Genomic DNA, 21,163 nt, shown 5'->3' on the forward strand with positions numbered 1-21,163 from the left:
CTGGCTAAAAAGGAAAGCATTTTGATTTTGAGGCATTTGGCATCAGTAACTTGATTTACAGATTGATGTTTTCACTTTATATTGCATCTGAAACACTTTTCTACTTTATCCAAACCATTACACCTATACAATAACAATGCTTGTGGGTATTTCTGGTATTTTTGTTTGATCATAGGGTACTAGCCTAATCTCAAGAATCTCATTTTTTTCTTCTCAGCACTGCCACAGTGCTCTCTGAAAAACTGAGGGTAATGTGATGGGGACAGATAAAGATTTTTTTTTTTTTAATTTAAGTAGCCAGACTAAGAGAAAGTGAATATAACATCTATACCTAAGTCATTGTTGCCTCTAATGGTACAGAGTCCTGTAAAGGAAAGCCTTGGCTTGTACATGCTGCTGTGTCTACATGTGGGCAATGGTACTGGTACTTAGTAGATGGCCAGTAAGTATTAGTTGAGTGGCTATGGAAGGGTTGAGAAGGAGAGTGGTTGGGTTGAGCACAGAGCTGTAAGCACAAGGCATATATGGTCAATGAAGTTTTAGGCTTAGTCCTGTCTGTTTGAAAACTGAAAGCAAGACCAATTCTAGACAGGATTAAGGGATGGTCAGCTGGCCAATTTCCTAGGGTGCTAACCCATAAAACATATTGAAACCATTGAAAATGGTGGTTTTCTCTGCAGTTACTAGAATTTTGCAGTTACTAGAATTCCTCTACAGTATATGAATGGGATTGGGTATGAGATATTCCAGGGACATGCTCTTAGTTCTCCAGATGGATAGTCTACACTTTTCAAGAAAGGCAGGTCTGGTTAATTACAGAGCTTTTGTTTGGCTGAGTGAAGGATTCAGATTTGAGGGCAGAGCTGAATTGCTTGGATAAGAGAATAGTTAAGCGCTATTACCAGGGATCTTCTTACTCTCCCTCTAAGGCAGAATTCAACCTTTTTTTCCTAAATAAATTTAAACCAACATGTAAAGGATGTTAATTTAAAAGGACATCAAATTGTAGCCTACACATAGTGATTACAGACTTTGGTGTCCCATTGAAGCTCTAGGCTAGTGCTGTCTAATAGAGATAATATAATTTAAAAAATTTTAATAACTACATTAGTAAAGTAAAAAGAAACAGGTGGAAGTAATTATAATAATGAATGTTATTTAACCCAATATATATCATTTCAGTGTGTAATCAATTTAAACTTATTTTTGAAACATTTTTTTAAGATTTTATTCATTTATTTGACAGAGATCACAAGCAGGCAGAGAGAGAGGAGGGAGCAGGCTCCCTGCTGAGTAAAGAGCCTGATGCAGGGATCATGACCGGAGCCAAAGGCAGAGGCTTTAACCCACTGAGCCACCCAGGTGCCCCTGAAACATTTGACATTACATTTTTTATACTAAGTCTTTAAATCCCTTTGTGCCTTTTGCTCTTCTGGCACATCCCAGTTGGGATCAACAACACTCAATAGCTGTATCGGTGAGTGACTACCATCTTGGACAGTATGGCCCCAGACTATGCACAGGGTGCTCTCTGAATCCCAGAAGGCATCATTGAGCTGGTCCTCAAAGGTCCTTTCATTAAAATTCTCTCTCTTTGACCAGCATGAAATTATCAGAGTTGGTGCCACTCTTCCAGAATCTTTTCAAGGAACTATAATGTTAAGTGTGTTGAAGTATTTTTCTTCAAAAGTAGTGCTTCAAGTTGGTTAGTGCTTTGAATATGAGTGCTGTTCATTTGTTAACTTCCGTCTACTGAGCAAAACATTGTCAACAGGTAGCATATCTATTTCAAGCAATGACAGCTAAATGTTATGTTGTAATGGTTGATGACAATTAGAGAGGAAGCCTGGATTGTGGATGTCCTACTTGGGAGCTGGTGGGAACCACTTACAGAGAGGACTAGGCGTCGCCTTTAAACATGAGTTCAAGAAAGGGGTGAGGGTACGGTTGATTATACATACTTGATTTGTCAACTTATTGATAATTTTACTTAGAGTTAGTTTTATTATTTTATTTTATTTTTTACAGATTTTATTTATTTATTCACCAGAGACAGGGAGAGAGGGAACACAAGCCAGGACAGAGAGAGAGGGAGAAGCAGGCTTCCTGCTGAGCAGGGAGTCCAATGTGGGGCTCTATCCCAGGATCCCCGGGATTGTGGTGCAAGTTGAAGGCAGAGTCTTAACGACTGAGCCACCAGGTGCCTCTAGAGTTAATTTTATTGGATAGTTTTTTTTTCTCCCTCTTTCTCATGAATACATTCTCTTTTGCTTTTTTATTTTAAGTTGAGATGTAATTCCCATAAGATAAAATTCACCTTGAAAGTGTGCAGTTCAGGGGGTTTTAGTATATTCACAAAGTTTTGCAACCCATTATCTTAATTCCAGAACCTTTGTTTTAATTGCAAATCTTCTAGGGCTCATTTATCTCCACTTCCCTTCCTAAAAGCCTTACTCAAAAGAGGGAGTAAGAAGAAGAGAGGTAAAAACTCAGAAGTTCAGGGTACCTGGGTGACTCAGTTAAGTGTCTGCATTTCTGCTCAGGTCGTGATTCCGGAGTCCAAGGATCGAGTCCCACTTCTGGCTCCCTGCTCAGTAGGGAGCCTGCTTCTCCCTCTGACCCTTACCCCTTTCATGCTCTCTCTCTCAAAAAAATAAAGTCTTTTTAAAAAACCCAAAAACTCAGAAGTGCAGCCTAATTTTGGGAGCTCATTTCTGAACTGATATTCACAAACATCCTCAGGAGCACTAATACAATATTAAAAATTAGGGGCACCTGGGTGACTCGGTTGGGCTTCCAACTCTTGCTGCTTTATTATTATTATTATTATTATTATTTTTATAACATATATTATTTGCCCCAGGGGTACAGGTTTGTGATTCGTCAAGCTTATACACTTCACAGCACTCACCATAGCACATACTCTCCCCAGTGTCCATAATCCCACCAACCTCTCCCTACCCCCCTTCGTCCCCCAGCAACCTTGAGTTTGCCCCGATCCCATCTTGGGGCGCCTGGGTGGTTCAGTCCTCAAGTGTCTCCCTTTGGCTTAGGTCATGATCCTAGGGTCCTGGGATCGAGCCCCATATCAGGCTCCCAGCTCAGTGGGGAGCCTGCTTCTCCCTTCCCTATTTCCCCTGCTTGTGTTCGGACTCTTACTTTTGTCTCAGGTTATTATTCCAGGGTCATGGGATGGAGCCCTTGGTGGGGTTCCGTGCTTAGCACGGAGTCTGCTTGTCCTTCTCCCTCCCCTTTAGCCCCTCCTCCTGCTCTCACACGTGCTCTCACTCTCTTTTCCTCTCTCTCTTTAAAATAAAGAAAAATTAGAGGAAGAGACGAGCGAGGTTTAGGAAACATTCTGTCGTTTCTCAGTTGGCTGACAGTATGGCCTTGTAAACAGTTGAGTTCAATAATCCTTTTCTTTTTCCAAATTTGTTTAAAAAAATGAAAAACAAAACATTTAGAGTTGTTTGAAAGAGTAAATAATTTACATCTCCTCTAGAAGAGATGTTGTTTGCATTGACTGGAAACTCCCATCTCTAGCATTATTACAGTTCTGAAACTCATTTCAAATCACCTAAGTTTTAGAAGTGAAGGGAAACTTGTCACATTAGAGGTAACTCAGGGACTCTTGTTTGCGTCAAGCAGTTCTAACACATATCTTTGTATGGTTAGCGTAATGGTTTAGAATATTCTCCCAGGGACATTACTGTCAATTACCAAGGATTATATAGTCAGAGTCCCCACCTTGTTTTCCATTTGAATCATACTGTTCTACATTATTTTAAATGGCCACGTTTTTATTTTTATTGAGGGGAAGGCAACTGCAAAGAATGTGGTTATCATGAACTAATCTTACCCTTGGGGTATTTGAGATATTTTCTAACTCCGAGATTGTGATTGCTTTCTGATTGCCATTCTGCTTGAACATGCCTTGCTGCTTAATTATGACACTCTGTTGCCTTGCTCACATGACGGACTAGACCAACTGAGGAGTATTTTCAGATCTCACTCTCTAGATTGAAGGAAAGAACGGAGAAAGCAGGTGTTTTCGTTTTTTTCTTTCCTTCTTAAGATTTTCCTCTCTCTTTTAAAAAACTTCCCCTTTCATAAGGTTAGTTGTTATCCCTGGACCATGTAAGGATGTCATTGTGGTTTAATTGTCTCCAGATTGAGTATTAGCACCATACCAGTACCTCCCCCAGGGCCCTCTGCTTCCGTCTTCAGCCTGGCCAGTTCTTCAGCTGTAACACTGGACCTTTCTATCTCACCCCAAATTATTGTCAAGTCTATGTTGAATGAAAGAACATAGTCTCAAAGAAAATGTTTTCATCTGGGGCTTCATATTTCTGCGCGTTATATTTGTTTAAAAAAAAAAGTGGCCCATTGCAGATTGCAAGTATAAATTAGTATCAGAATCACCATGCAAAACTCTCTTGCTAACTTTAATCGGTAATTTCTTAGAGAGCGATGGAAAACATGGTGCTAATGAATAATGTGCCCAAAAGCTCTTATTATAGGGTTGGCATGAATTCCGCTTAATGACAAGCTTTCTCAAGCAGCAGTTGATTTTAAATCCTATTTTTCATTAGCAAAGTATAAAATGTTAATAATACCTTCCATTGTGCTGTTCTTTTGTACCAGAGGCACATGGATCTTCCGTGTTCGCCACAACTGTCTTTAAGATCCTGCTAGTAACTTCCTATCTCATAAATAAGATTTGTTCGGGAAATAAAAATGTATGTTTTCCCATTGTTAGCTATATGTTTTTCTAATAATCACATCTGAAGCTTATTATGCAGTAATAGCCTTAAGATATTATTTTTCTTAATGTACTACTGTGGTCTTAATACTAGTTTTTAATCTCTTCTTGTTTCTATGAAGTCTGAATGAGATTTTCAAAATTGAATAATAATTTGATCCGTTAATCTTTTGAAGCTAGTAATTTTATTTTCCTCTCTTTGCAGTCTCTGAGGTTCGCAAATGAATAGAGCTTCATTACTGCAGTCTGCATTTAATAACCATTATCCATTATCTTGTAATTAAGACTCCCTGTAACGAATCATGAGGACAATGCAAAAATACATAGTACATTTCTTTAATGAACTGGAAAATGTTCATCTTGTTCTATTTAGTAATGAGTTGCTGAATAGTCATTAAATCCACTGGAGAATAGAGCTAGATGGATTTTGAAGACTGTCTTGAGTTTGTGGTTAATCTATTAGAATTAAAATTTCATCTTCTATTTTTATCAACAGCTGATTAGAAGTCATTCTGTTTGACCAAATTGATTAGAAGACCATATACAAGGGCAGCTGTTGTTTAATGAAAGTTTTTAATGAAACTGTACCATGGAGACTTGTAATTACAGGCCTTAGAAAAGCTTTGAGTTGCTTTAGACCACAAAAAAAGTATTGTGCTAGAGATTTCAGATTAAGAAAATTAAAAACATACAATTGAATATAATACTATAAATTTATTATTAATGTTAATTCCAACTAACCACATTTGAATTCTGGTCCATTTAATGTGTTACTTTGGACTTTTCAGGCCTTTTATCTCCTAGTTTAGTCATTTCCTTGAAATTGTGGGCACTGATGGAGGAACATTTATATGGATAGCTGTTTTAATTATGAGATATTTTCTCAGAAGGTTTTTTTCCTGAAGCTGAGCAGAGGTGAGTTTGGTCAGTGTTGGATTTACATGACCCCTGAGGAGAGTTTATGGTGCTCTGTGATATTGGTAATTTGAAATCTAGCATTTATTTCTCTAAGGTAATTTTGTTTTAGCAGAGGGGCAAGGGAAGCAATATTAAAATAAGAAGTAAAACAAAAGTGTGTGCCCACTTAGTCCCACTGGAAAATCCATTGTTCTTTTGACAGTAGTAAAATACTAATGTACTCTCTGAAGTATTTTGTATAATTAAAGCTAAATCTTATTCCTGGACATAAAGAAAAAGCTGTATGTCTGAACTGCCATTTTAATCTCTTGTGTGGTCTCTGGCTCTTAGTTATCCTCAGGCCATCCAAAACACACCAAATTTACTGTCTTTAAACACTAATATCAAGTGGTCAGACCTTATGCTTCCTCAAGAACTTAGGTCTCAGGGTAAGCTGCTACTTCAAAGTCTGGAGAGATGGTGACTCCTGAGAGTCAACCAAGATCTATTAGAGCCATAAACTGGTAAAAACACTTAAGTGATAATTGTAGCAACTTGTTGGAAGCTAAGTGTGATGCCAGCACTTTTGCCGGTCTTACCTCCAGGAACCCCAGGTTCTCACAGTGAAGAGCTGAGAAAGATCTCTTGGCTCTGGTGGCAGGGGTCGGGGGGGAGATAATCTTTGCAAAATATGTACAAAGCATTCTCCTTAACGAAGGCCTGCTCTCCAAGGCAAAAGAACTTGCTAGAATCATATCTCACCTGGGAAAGCATTTCCCTTTCACTCTTCCTGCCTCATCAAAGTGGGATAGAAAAGCTAAGACACATTTGTGAAGGTTATAACCTAAAGTCCACTGAAAGACTGAAATTTAATCATAGAATTATGAAATGCTTGTTCTCCCCTATTCGTTAATACCACACCAACAGGACTCCAGTAATCTAATGGACTACAGCTAACAGAGCTTAAAAACAGGGACTCATTCTGAGGAGGAAGACGTAGGAAGCCTAGAGTAAACAGGGCAGAAAAAAAATAAGGATACTATAGCATTGAAGACTTTGGCACTGGTGACTACAGCAAATATAAAACACAGCCAAGCTCCTGGCCAGATTAGCATAAAATGTCACACGAAAGGCCTCTGTTCCTAATATGTCATATTTGGCTTCCAACAAGTTACAAGAGATGTTAAAAGGCAAGAAAAAACACAGTCTGTGGAGAAAAAACAAGCATCAGAACCAGATTCAGACATGACATAGATGTTGGTATTATCAGAAAGAGAAAATTAAAATAATTGTGACTAATATGTTAATAATTCTAATGGAAAAAATAGACAACATGAAAAGATGATAGGCCAGGTAAGTAGAGAGGTAGAAATTCTAAGAAATAAACAAAAGGAAAAGCTAGAAATCAAAAACACTGCAGCAGAAATGAAGAATGCCTTGACAGACTCATTAGAAGACTGGATAGAATCAGTGACCATGAAGATAAATCCAAAGAAACCTCCGAAACCGAAACATAAATAAAGAGATAAAAGGATGAGAAAAACAGAACAAAAACTGAGGGACAATTTCAAAAGGTGTAACACATGGATAATTGAAATAGCAGAAGAAGAAAGAGAAAATAGAACAGACAACATGTTTGAATTAATGGCTGAGAATTTTCCAAACTTAATGACAGAAAACCAAACCATGGATCCAGGAAGCTCAGAGAACACCACAGGATAAATATGGAAAAAACCAAGCCAAGCAAAAAAAACTACACCTAAATATATAAAATCAACCTGAAGGAAACCAAAGACAAATAGAAAATCTTGAAAAAAGCCAGAGAAAGAAAGCACCGTACCTATGGAAAACAAAGGAAGTAATTACAATAGACTTCTCACTGGAAACCATGTCAGCAAGGAGTGAGTAGACGAAGTACTTAAATGTTCAAAGAAAAAAAAAAATCCCAAGCAAAAAATCTATATCCAGTGAAATTTTCCTTCGAAAGTGAAAGCACTCGGACTTATGTAACTCAGGGACTATGTTGCCAGCAGACCTGCCCTCTAAGAAATGTTAAAAAAAAGTTCTGTAAGGAGCAGGAAAATGACATATATCAGAAACTCTCATCTCCATTAAAAAAAGAAGAATGTCAGAGAAGGAATACATGAAGAATAAAAATAAATTACTTTTCTTTTTCAATTGACCTAAAAGATAACTGTTTAAAATAATAGCAATAGTGTGCTGGGTAATTAATACCACATGAATGGGATAGGAGGGAAGAATTAGGAATACTTTGTTTAAGGTACCTGCAGTAACTGTGTTGTGGTAGACTATTATTTGAAGGTATACTTAAATTTGTTAAAAATGTATTTTGAAAACACTAGGGCAACCAGTAAAGAAAATATAAAGAAGAAAGTATAATTGATATGCTGAGAGGAGATAAAATGAAACCATATAAAATGTTCAGTTAAATCCAGGGAAAGCAGAAAAAGAGGTATAAATATTAAGAAAGAAAAATAAGACAAAGAGCCCTATCTTGATGAATGTCCTCTGTGAACTTGAAAATATGTAGTTTGCTGTTGTTTTTTGTTTTTAAAACTTTCTATAAATACCAGTTTGATCTTGATAACTGATAATTCTGTTAAAAATATATCTTTGCTCATGTTCTCCCTGTTTATCAATTACTGAGAGAGGGGTTTTGAAGTCTCTAGCTATAGTGATAGATTTATCTGTTTTTCAGTTCTATCAAATTTTGCCTCACATATTTTGATTCTCTATTATTAGTTGCCTACATGTTTAGGATTATTGTGTCTCCTTGGAGAAATGACCCCTTTATCATAATGTAAGACCCTTTTTTATCCCTGATAATATTCCTTTTTCTGAAGTCTGCTTTGTCCAAAATTAATATGGGTACTCTGCTTTACTTTGATTAATGTATCTTTTTCCATCCCTTTATTTTTAATCTTCTAAATCTTTATTTTTAAAGTGGATTTCTCATAAACAACATATAGAAGGGCCTTATTTTTTGTTAATCTATGATTTTTAACTAGTGTATTTAGACCACTAACATTTAAACTGATTATTGATTTTCAAGTTGGATTAATATCTGCAAGGAGAAATGGTCCACATGAGCCCATATCTATTAAAGAAATTATTTTAATTTTATTTAGTTTGTAAATATTATATATAATAATAAATATACAAGCATGTATTTATTTACATAAACTATGTTAAAACCTGTTATAAAACTATATTTTAATTCCAGAATATTATAAAATAATTTTCTTTAGTATTTATTTAATAATTTATTAAATTATTAAAAAATTAAAAGGAAATTAAGGAAAGCACTAGCCAAAGATGGTGTCAGTGATGAATTCTACCAAACATTTAAGGATGAAATATTACCAATTCTCCATCTCTTCCAGAAAATTGAAGAAGAGAGAGTACTCACTTTGTGAGGCCATCATTACCCCAATACCAAAGCCACATAAAGATATTGCAAGAAAGGAAAACTATAGATCAGTATTACTTATGAACATAAATGCAAAAAAAATCCTGAACAACATATTAGCAAAATGAGCTCAACAATGGATAAAAAGAATTGTATCCGATGACCAAGGGGGATATACTCCAGGTATGCAAGACTGGTTCGGTGTAATGTAATCCACCATATCAGTACATTACAGGGGAAAAATCATATGGTCATATCAAATTACACAGATGAGTCATTTGACAGATTTTAACATGCATTTATAATAAAAGCTCTCAGAAGACTAGGAATACTAGAAAGAACATCTACAAACAACCTTTAACTAACACACTCTGAGAAACTAGACACCATTCCCAGAAAGTTGCCCTAAGAATACACCAAGAATGTTCCTATTTGACACTGTACTGGAGAGTCCTAGCTAGTGCAAGAAGACAGAAGAAGGAAATTAGAGAAGTACGGATTGGGAAGTGGGGCAGGCCAATAATGGGTCCCAGAGATATGACCACGTCCTAACCCCCCTTCCCCTGCAAACCTGTGACTATTACCTCATTTGGGAAAAAGGGTCTTTGCAGGTGTGATTAAATGAAGGCTCTTTGAGATGAAGTGATTATTCCGGATTATCCACGTGGGACCTAAATGCCATCCCAAACGTTATTATCAGAGAGAGGCAGAGGAAGAGACAGTTTCTGCCCAGAAGAGAAGGCAATGTGAAGATGGAGGCAGAGGTCTGAGTGATGCAGCTAAGGAACGCTGGCAGCTCTAAGAGGCTGGGTGACTTAGGGAACAGATTTCTCCCTTGAGCCTCCACAAGATGTGCATCCCTGCTGACAACTTGATTTTGGAGTTCTGCCCTACAGAACTGTTAGAAAATAAATTGCTGTTGCTTTAAGATACCAAGTTTATTACAATTTGTTACAACTACCCCAAGAAATTAATACAGGGGGAACCATATAAAACTGTCTTTGTTCACAGAGCAAAAAATCCACCCCCCCAGACCAACAGGCTCTTGAAAACTACTGAGTGAGTTTACCAAGGTTGCATGATACAATATTAATATAGAAAGTCTCTTGCCTTTCCATCTACTAGCAATGTAAACCATGGGAATTTGAAATTCAGAACTACTATCATTCATAACAGCAATCCATAAATTGATTATTTGGGTATGAGCCAACAAAAATATGTGCGTAATCTATATGTCCACCAATTAGATTGGATAAAATCCAAAAACTGATAACACCAATTGCTAGTGAGGATATAGAGCATCAGGAACTCTCATTCCTGCTGTTGGGAATGCAGAATCTTTGGAAGATAATTTGGCAGTTTCTTTCAAAGCAAAATATGGTCTTACCATATATTCTAGCATTTGCCCCTCTCAGTATGTGCCCAACTGATTTGAAAATTTATGTCCACACAAAATCCTGCCTATGAATGTTTGTACCATCTTTATTCGTAATTGCCCCAAACTGAAGCAACCAAGATATCCTTTAATAGGTGAATAGTTAAACAAATTAGGGTACATCCATACAATGGAATATTATTTATCAATAAAAAGAAATGAACTGTCAAGGCATGAAAAGACATGAGTATTAAACCTTATATGCATATTGCTAAGTGAAGAGGCAGCCTAAAAGGCTGGATGATTCCTACACATGACATTCTGGAAAAGGCAAAAATGGTTGCCATCGTAAAGTGATCAGTGGTTGTTGGCACGGTGGGGGAAGATACAAATGTGGCACATGGGGGATTTTTAGTGTGGGGAGAGTGTTCTGTGCAAGCCTGTAATGATGCATATGCGACACTATATGTTTGTAGAACTACTAGAACCTCCATGAAGACTGAACTTTAATGTATGGAAATAAAAAATCATTTACATGATCAGGGGATTCCAAGATAGAATGTGAACTGTGAGCAAAGAATCTTTAACTGTATTAAAAATATATGAAACGGCCTCCCTGAAGGAGGTAGGAAGAAAGGTGCTGACCTGAATAACATAATAAATGAGGGTCAGCTGGGTCCCTGGGTGGCTCAGTCGGTTAAGCGTCTGCCTTCGGCTGAGGTCATGATACCAGGGTCTGGGGATTGATTCCCCGAGTCAGGCTCCCTACTCAGCGGGGAGTCTGCTTCTCCCTCTCCTCTGCTCCTCACCTTGCTCTTGCTCCCCCCCCCCTCAAAAAAAAAATAATCTGTAAGCGAGTGTGGGCTATAAAGCTAAAGATACAGGAAAATGCACATGAGCACTGTATAGGCGTTGATAAAGTTGTTTCCCATGGTGTAGGTAACAGTTCTGAGAGCTCTATGTGTGGAAACTGAATGTGAACAATGAAATGAGTGACAGATGTCAGTGTTTGGTTTCTCACTGTTGAAGTGGAAGTTTACAGGTAAAGAAGGGGGAGGGGGCTGGAATGATCCATGCGGTAATGGGTTAGAGTTGGAGTCATCAGTATTATGCGTGTTTAGTTTAATACAAATATAGATTGCTAAATGTGGAATTATTAAAAGATGTGTGTGTATAAATGGGTTAGTGTACGTACATAGATTTCCTTGCTAGGCAGCAGAGAGAGCTGGAAACAAGACCCCACAGTAGCAGTGAGTACACCTAGCACCAAGATTTTGGGTTCTAATACCATCCTCTAAGAAGAGGAACTAGGGCTCCTTAGAGAAATGGCTTATTCTAGGACTAGAGCAGAAAGCATAAAAGATAAACCTGGAGCATTTGGCAATACCAAAGGAAGTGCTTTAAAAAACAAAAATTCTATGTGATGGAGGTGTGTCCAAGGGATATAGGAAGGAACTGAAAGAGCCCCCAGTGGTCAAAGCTAGAACCATTTGAGCAATGAGATGAAGTAATAGTGGATTATAAAGCCAAGTATAAAATAAATATCTCTGAGTCTGTACTGATATAAATAATTGTAAATAAGCAAATGAGAGGAGACAAATCTCTCATGCAAAAGAAGCCCACATAATTTATGATGTTATTCCCCCTAAAGGTGGTAAATTATAATTCCTTATTCCTTAAGTGTGGGATACACATAAGGGCTTCTTCCCAAGGCAGACAATATGGAAAGTAGGGAAAAGAGAATGACTTTGCAATAGAGAAACCCAGCAAACACGACCTCCCAGGTGCGTACAGTCAACATCACTAGTGGTAGATCATGTTGATGGAAGGAACACTTGATATGATATGATGAGAATGGCACTTTCCCTCTATGGTCTTCCTCCCCAGAAACCCAAAACCCCAGTTTAATCATGAGAGAAATGTCAGACAAGTCCCAACTGAGGAAGCTTTTACAAAATACTTGACCGGTACTCCTCAAACTGTTAAGGTCATAAAAATAAGGCAAGTCCAAGAAACTGACACAACTAAGAGGAACCCATGGCAGTATTATAAATGTACATATCAGAGTATCCTGGATGCAATTGGCTTCTAAGTAAAACTAAGGAAATCTAAATAAAGTATGAATTTGGGTTAATAGTAATATATCTATCTTGGCTCATCAATCGTAACAAATGTACAAATGTTGTTAATAATAGGGGAAACTGGGTGTAGGGCATGTGGAAACTGTACTAGCTTGATGTTTCTGTAGCTTTACATCTGCTCCAAAATTTACAGTTTATTTAAAAATAAGTAAAATGATATATTCTTCTGAGCCACCTGTCCAGTTTTGTTACCTGAACTGGACTAAAACTCAAAACTGCCTTTCCTTTCTCAGTCAGTTAAAGATGGGAAATATTGTAGTTTGCTTTTCCTTGGTAGCTGTGGCCATCCATCTATCAACCAACTTGATCCATCCAATCATCCATCCATCCATCCATCCATGCATCCATCCATCCAAAATTCATGTATTGAGCCTTGAATGTATGTCATGCTCTGGGGATACAGGGTTCCTAAAAAGATACCTGGTTCCTAGAAAGAACCTGCCCTCAAATGTTCTTAAAATACAGTAAGAAAGGGGGACAAACACATGATGTGCAGGCTGTTGTTACTATACCTGGGCCCTTGTTGCTCTCATGATAGGGGTTCTCTTCGCTCCTCCCAAATATGTTAGGAGAATCTCCTCCCTTACCCTAACTCTGGACTCTTTCAAAGGAGTTTGGCTCTTTTGGTTAACTTTAAATTGTGTGGTTTTTTTAAGTGACCATACCTTTTTCTTGGGCCTCCAAATGTAGCCTTGGTCTTGTAATAATCTTCTTTTCTAAGATGCGTGGAAGAATTTAGATGATAGCTGGTGTTGAACCCAAAAGCTTTCTAATGATTCAGAAGACAGTATTACACCTTAGGAAAGCACATCTTGGTCTCATTGTGAATTCTTTGGGGATGTTCCCCTCCCTCTTAAGATCTGTTTGGATCCCCTCGTTTGCTCTCATCCCCTTGATTGTCTTATTTCTGGTGCTGTGGGGATCAGGCCTTGCTTCTGTGGTCTCATTCATTCACTCATTCATCAATCAGTTTAGCACATGCCTACTTCAGGGCTTTTGTACTTGGCATTTCCCTGCTTGTGGTTCTTTTCATAGATGCCTTTCATTCAGTCTCTATTTGAATTTCAGTCTTGAGAGATGCCTTTTCGGTAACTGTTTAACTATAGCTACCTTTCCCCAACTCCATCACTCTCTAACTCATTGCATTGCTTTTTTTCATAACTCTCCATCTGACATTTATTATATATTTGCTCATTGTCTTTCTCTTCTAGAAAATCAGCTTACAAGGGCGGGAGCTTTATTATTTTGTTTAGTGGTCTCTTCTCAGTATCGACAACAGTCTAGGACATAGTAAGCACTCAGTGGATGTTTGGTAGATGAATGTATGCGAGACAGATAACGTCTCCAATTCTTCAGTGGGCCTGCAGACGCCCCTCCCTCCAAAGGCTTCTGATGACTTGCTTTCATAAATCCGAATTTCTATCATGTATTTACAGATTGAAACCCTACCTAGGTCCTCAATCCATTTATATTTATGAATGCTTGAGAGTTTTCAAAGTGCTTTCACATAGATTGTAGCTTTTACTTCCCTGTGGGAATTAAAGCTATGAAGCAACTAAGAATTTTCAGATGAATTTTATAGACATGAAAGTTTGGGAGATGAAACCAGATCTTCTGACTTCTAGCTCTTCAAGTGATTACTCAGGATTTATGTTCCTTCTCCATCTGCACCTAGAATGTATGCTTTTGAGGTCAAGGGTTGGCTTATTTGTTGTTTTATTTTCCACTGTGCCTTACACACAGTGTATTTACTTAAAGGTAGGTTGATTTGAATCTTTCCATCCACAGAATAGCTGTAGAAGTATTTTTTCTATTTGAAACTAATGGGGAAAGTTTTAGCCACGTCTTTCCCCCACTTCAATTGACCACTTCTTTGACGGACCTGGGGAGAGTCTCAGAGGTCAGACTTAGCTATGGTCCCACAGAGTCGGTGGGCTAGGGCTGTGAATTGCACAGGACTCGCTTGGGAACTTTGTTTATATTCAGATTCTGATTCAGTGGACTAGTATAGGACCCGACAGTCTGCATTTTTAGCAGGTAGCCTGGTGGTGCCCATACTGTGCTCTGTGGTCTGCATTTTGAACGTTTTAGGGGTAGGTAACCACATGGAAGATGGAATCTCTGTTTGGCTACCTGACTTTGTCACCCTAGGTAAGTTTCTTGGAGACACTATAGCCTGTTGGTTCAGCTATATTACTTTGGTTAGAATTCTACCTCCCTCACTTAACTGTTACCCCAAGCAAGTTATTTAACCTCTCTGTATCTCCATTTCATCTTTTAAAATGGGGTATTAGTACTTACCTTATACAGTTGTTGTGAGGAGTGGCTGAGTTATTACTTGTTAAGCACCTAGAACAGAGTATAGCACACGGTTATAATCATTTCTTTGTCTCGTTGTGCTATTCTGTTAAACTACATCAACAGGTTTAGGACACATGTGAGAAACAAGAGACAGAAAGTTGTTTAAGGTGTTTGTAGGTTATGAAATAGCATGACATCTTTCGTGAAACTCCTAATCTCATTGGAAGACAGTGCTTTCCTTAAGGAACAGTGCAGTACAAATCATTCTTCTGGTGTTGTCACAACTGGACTCTTACTTCCCATCAAGCACAAGAAAATGAGGGGAAAATGCGTGAGCACTGCAGTTTTACAGTAAAGTGCCGTGATATATGATATTAAGCACATAGCATAACATTGTTCTGTTCATCTCAGTTATGCATTAAATAAACCAACTTGATTTTCATTGATGATGTGGAAATATGGAGGCAGCGGCCCCAAGAATCTGTGAGAACCCAATTGGTACTTAATTTCATTCATTTTCTAGTAATTGAGGGTGGAGGGTGGGAAGTATGGACAGAATTATTTCAAAGAGAGATTTTATTTTTCCTTTTTCAAATAACTAACAAAAAATAAAGTTGTGCTCCTCAGGAAAAAAAAATTTACTTAGCTCATTTCTTTCACTGACTAAAAAGTGTAAAAATAAGTTTTTAATTAACATGGAGGGTTTTTTTTTTTCTTTTTCCCTTTTGTTTTAGGATCAGATTTTATTAAGACCTCTACTGGAAAAGAAACAGTAAATGCCACTTTCCCGGTAGCAATAGTAATGCTACGGGCCATTAGAGATTTCTTCTGGAAAACTGGAAACAAGGTATATTATTGCCAGCAAATCTTTCTTTAGAGTAAAGAGAATGTTATTTATAATACTAGTTACAGCCACAAAAACTGTCTTTATATGCAGAAGGTGTGAATGAGTTACCTTTATGAAGATAAATGTTTAATTTACCTTTCATTACAAAAGAACACATTCATGGAGAAAAATGTGCGATTAACAGAAAGTGAGTGTGAGTGTGGGAGTAAGTATGTGTGATCAAGATGTAAACTCACTTTATGTGCTTTTATTAACTGAAGACAATTTTATCACTGACAAGAGATTCCTAAATGGGTTCTTTAACGAACTAATTCTGCTACAACACAGAGGCTTTCTGGTAAGGCGTTGGCCAGCGAAAACAGGTTAATGCAGAAATTAAACTTCCTTGAGGAATGGAAAGAATTGCAGAGTAACATTTATTGAATGATAAGCTGTGGTGGTGATATGAAAAGTATGCAATATAATGGGAAATAATCTTTTCCTGTCATTATTGAAGGACACACATAAATTGGTTTTTCTGTTGGGAAACCCCCGGTCCAGAAAAACTTATTACTTTTAATAATATGAGGTGAAGAGAAAATTCTCGAGGAGATGAACTTATTAAACAAAATAATGAAATGCTGTGAAACAGCAGGGAAAAGGTAGCTAGACGTTATATAGCTCTTGAATTAAATATCCATTTTTGCGTTTTATGGCAGTTGGATGTGCTCTTTGGAAGACTGTTAAGCTGAGGAGGGTATGTGCTAGCTTTTGTCAGCTTTTCGAAAAATAATACATATTTTTTGAAACATATGAAGTTAAAAAGAAAAATGCATATGAGATTTTTTTTTTAAAATGAGTTTGGATTTTCCTTTTCACTTCAAGTTGCTTGTTTAGCTGCAAATTATCTCAAAGGATTTTTTTTTTTTTTTAAACATCACTGGTGAGAAAGGTAGTTTGGTTTTCTTTTCTTTTTGTTTTTGTTTTGTTTTGTTTTGTTTTGTTTAATGAGACTGCCCTTCCTCAGAAGGAATCTTTTAAAACCAATCTCTGGATTTCTGCCAAATGGAAACCCGAAAAAGACCTTTAATCCTTTGCCAACTAGATGTGATGACTTCATATGTGACTGTATCTTTGGTTCATTTTGGAACTGGAGACCGTTTTTAGAATGTACTGGGTTTGAGAGGAAGTGAACTCCTTGCAGAATTTTCTCCTTCAGAAAAACTTCCTGTCTTAAAAAAGCACAAATAGGAAAGATAGCTACTGTGACCTTACATATGACAGTTGACTCCATTTGAGTAATCTCTTCTTTCGGTTAGCCTTTCTGCACTGACCCAAGTAAAAAAAGTTTAGTCGTTAAAAAAGAGACTCTATCTTGGGTCCCCTCAGCTGAGACCACCACCATTCGTTTAGACCGGTGGTTCTTATTTTCTGCAAAAGTACAACGAAATAAATGTGAAGCTTTTTATGTTTATAGATGCCTGGGCCCCTCATCCCTCGCACTTCCAGAGGAGAAGTAATCCTCAGGCATCTGTATGTTTCGGAAGCTCTTTAGTCAGGGTTAAAACTCAACCATTGGAGACACAGTCCTGCTGTGTTCTCAACAAACATGTTCTGAGTAGTTAACTGTGTGCCATGTTACCCTCTGTTAACAAGGATGCAAAATGAACAAGGCCCTTCCCAAGAGAGCTCATGACAACAAGCAAAGAATTTCAATAAAAGTTTTAAGTGCTCCATGTTCTAGGCCAGAGTGTAGTAAGAAGGGACTCTTTGCTGCCTCTCAGTGCTTGTTTTTAATTGTATGGGCCTTTTCCTCAGGTAATAAACAAAGTTCATCCCAGTTTTATTAGGAAACAGACAGATGCAAGTAAAATCCCATTCATTTGAGTCACGTTTGATTGCACACCGTGAGGACCTGTGTATGTATCTGCAAATCAGGAGCATCCTCTCAGGTTGTTGACAAGTTGCCTGGGCAGCCCTTACACTGTAAACTTTCTACATCATTGATTTAAGGGGTGTTTTAAAATGTGATGGGCCGTCTTCCAGACCATGATTAGTGTCACTCTGAGCAGCAGAGGTTTAATATTTCATAACTGATTTCATTGCAGATTTATGTTTTCCATATTCTCTCCCTTAAAAAAAAAAAAAGGATAAACTTATGCTAGAACCTCTCTTTAGAAATGTTGCCAAACAGACTTGCTGACACAACTGAACTGTATGGAAAAATCTACATGCAGCACAGCCTAATTGACAGAAATGTGCTTATGATTAACATGTATGCTAATACCAGCTAATTGATTTTTGGGGCCTATTCACACTAGTCTCATCCTATGTATCTCCTGTACTCACCCCATGTCCCTGCAGTCTTTCAGAGCCTCCTGGGCTCCTGGGTAATAGGCAGATAGGGTTAGGATCAGTGGACAGCTGCCGCTTAGCTGTGTGGCAATGAGTGACTGAGGCAGGGAGACCAAACGAGAGACTGACCGATGTTAGTGAGAACTAATGAGGGTCTAAACTAAACCAGCAGAAGTGAGAGGATGAAGGAAGTGTGTGGGGGGTGGGGCGACATACAGAAATTAAGGTGGGAAGATTGGGAGGACATGACCCTTGATCGATTAGGTGTGGTGTAGTGGGAAAAATGGCGGCGTCCAGGTTAACCCTAAGTTTTCAAGCATGTATGGGACCATTCATTTATTGTCTCTCTTGTTTAGCATTCTTTTAGCCATTAACCCCATGTTGGGGCTACCTATTGAATCAATGGCTCTCAGGGTTCAAATGCCTGAGTTTTAGTTCTTGGGCTGTGCAGTGTTTTCTCGATTGTTCCTGTCTGTAGATTCTCTCCTCTACTGGATTCAAGTTCTTGAGACAAGTAAATCCAGATGAGCAGGTTTTACTGTTTATAGAACACATTTATCCATTTCTAATGGACTCAGGGACATCATTTGTAAACATCAGATATTGGCTGAGTCGTGCTGTTTTATGTTCACCTTCAAAGACTACTGAACTGTGAAGAGCTCCTACACTGTCTTTTTCTACTGTGCTTATTTGACTGCTCTGGCTGCTTCATAGAACTCTTTCCACTTACGACTTAGAAAAAGTCCCTACACTGAAGTTGGTGAAAATAACTGTCAACTCTCCTTCCTGATTGCTGCCAGTTTGGTTTGTGTGGTCTCCCTGATTCTCTTCTCTTATTTTCAGTACCTGAGTGTGTCTTTTGCATCTCGGGATGAAGGGCTGAGAGGTGACTAGACAGGCTTACTTGTAGAAATCTAGGATGAATGGGCTTTTGTGATCTCTGTTTTCCTTATTTATTGACACCTCTCTTGTTTATCCCCAGTTCACAGCTATAGTCTAGATAGTTGAAGTTTATGACTTTCCAATAAGTGCAATGTTAATGAGGGTTATTAACGCTCACTAGTGTCTCCTTAGAAGCAGTGACATTCTTTCCATTAATTTTGGAAAAGTCATTTTGTAGTGTGAATGGGCATGAGTCAGTGATCTAAGCTCTTGTGCTGGGTGAAGTGAAATAGACTTTAAAAAAAGGGAGAGTTGGGGTGCTTGGGTGACTCACTTATTAAGCATCTGCCTTTGGCTCAGGTCATGATCCCAGGGTCCTGGGATTGAGCCCCGCATCGGGCTCCCTGCTCCGCAGGAAACCCGCTTTTCCCTCTCCCACTCCCCCTGCTTGTGTTCCCCCTCTTGCTGTGTCTCTCTCTCTGTCAAATAAATAAATAAAATCTTTGATGAGAGAGAGAGAGAGAATTGAGATCCTGTATTAACGCAGTACCATTTTTTTGTTGTTAAGGATTTTATTCAGTTTTGATAGGGAGTGAAAGTAAGAGTGTGCATGAGTAGGGGGAGGAGCAGAGGGAGAGACTCTCCTGCAGACTCTATGCTGAGTGTGGAGCCTGACGAGGGTATGGATCCCGGAACCCTGAGATCATGACCTGAGCCGAAACCAAGAGTTGGAAGCTCAACCAACTAGGCCACCCAGGTGCCCCTGCAATACCATTTTTTAAAGCTTTCCAGTGATAATAAACCTTGTTCTCTTTCCCACCTTCCCTTGTAGGTAGGCTTTAAACCAGCAGGAGGCATCCGCAATGCCAAGGATTCCCTTGCTTGGCTCTCTCTCGTGAAGGAAGAGCTGGGCGATGAATGGCTAACGCCAGAACTCTTTCGAATAGGCGCCAGTACGCTGCTTTCGGACATTGAGAGACAGGTGTGTAGTAATCCATTGTCCTTGTCACAGATCTACAAGTGTGTTTTTGAGAAAGAAATGAAAAATTCCCTGTTGGGCTATGAGAACTAGAGAAAACAACTCATCTGATTTACCTCATTGCACCCAAACTTCTGCTTTCTTCCAAGCAAACTTCCACCTGAAGCTGGTTGAATGGAGAATCTGCTGAAATGCAAAATAATATGGGGCTTTATAATGAAACATGAATTACAGTTATTATTATTTAATAGTATAATTATTACTTGATATATATGACGCATGATAATTATTAATCAGCCAAACTCTGATTTTCCTCACAGATTTACCATCACGTGACTGGAAGATATGCGGCCTATCATGATCTTCCGATGGCTTAAATCAGTGAGCAGTTCCAGGAGAGTTCTTTATAGCAATGTTTAAAATGTGTTTTTCTATGTAATTGTGAAAATTGTTTGATTAAAATGTGAGAGAATGGATAGGTAACTGACTTTTTTTCCCTTAAAACTTTCACTGAATTTAATTCAAAGAGTGAAAGGAAAAAAAAAAACAACTAATCCATACATGGTATTCTTTTCAGGCAGCACTGAAGTAGTCCTAATTACTTGAAGATCTGTGTTGTTAATTTTGTGAAGATTTTCTCTTAAAAATTTGGAGTGAAATATTAACGAGAGCTTTGACAACATTAAATTCTAAGGAGAAAAATTTGTTAAACTGCCCAAGAAACGTGCCTTAGCGAAAGAAAACGTGGCATCCTGAGCTATTGGCCGTACTCTAATGACTTCAGGAGTCACTGACTTGGCACTAATTTCCTGCCAAGAAAATCTGTCTTTTGATTTTTGCAACAGATATACTCTTTTATTAATTGTTTTGCTAATGAAACCTCTGTCATTGTTTCATGATATTATGGCTATTGCATTTTTAAAATAAAAAATCCCTGTAGTTTATTTTTTTGAAAAAAAAAAAAAAAAAACAACACTTTGAATTGTAACAATACCTACTAAAAAATGAATCCATTAAACATAGAGATTTTAGCAATGTCTTTCTGAATCTGTCTAATAGAGTCTGCATATTTATATCAAAAGGCACCTCAGTAACACTGTTAATGAATACAACTATATCCTGAAACTTTTAAGATTTTCTGGCATAATAGGGGCAAAAATAGCCAACAGTAATATAGCACTTAATATGTGCTAAGCTCTTTACAAAGATCAATGT

At 38.0% G+C, this 21,163-nt stretch overlaps 1 protein-coding gene across 1 annotated transcript in view; it reads left to right on the forward strand.

Moving 5' to 3' along the window:
- Positions 1–20,892, forward strand: part of LOC111142153 (deoxyribose-phosphate aldolase) — a 114,946-nt gene extending 94,054 nt beyond the window's left edge. Inside the window, exons 7-9 of the mRNA XM_022495141.1 lie at positions 15,641–15,753; positions 19,802–19,951; positions 20,269–20,892. Of these exons, the coding sequence (XP_022350849.1) occupies positions 15,641–15,753; positions 19,802–19,951; positions 20,269–20,325 (320 nt within the window). The 3' untranslated portion in view covers positions 20,326–20,892. The remainder of the gene's footprint in view (positions 1–15,640; positions 15,754–19,801; positions 19,952–20,268) is intronic.
- The last annotated feature ends 271 nt before the right edge of the window (positions 20,893–21,163 follow it).

Source organism: Enhydra lutris, unplaced genomic scaffold (genome assembly GCF_002288905.1).
Source record: "Enhydra lutris kenyoni isolate GAN:26980312 unplaced genomic scaffold, ASM228890v2 scaffoldscaffold7, whole genome shotgun sequence".
Taxonomy (NCBI): domain Eukaryota; kingdom Metazoa; phylum Chordata; class Mammalia; order Carnivora; family Mustelidae; genus Enhydra; species Enhydra lutris.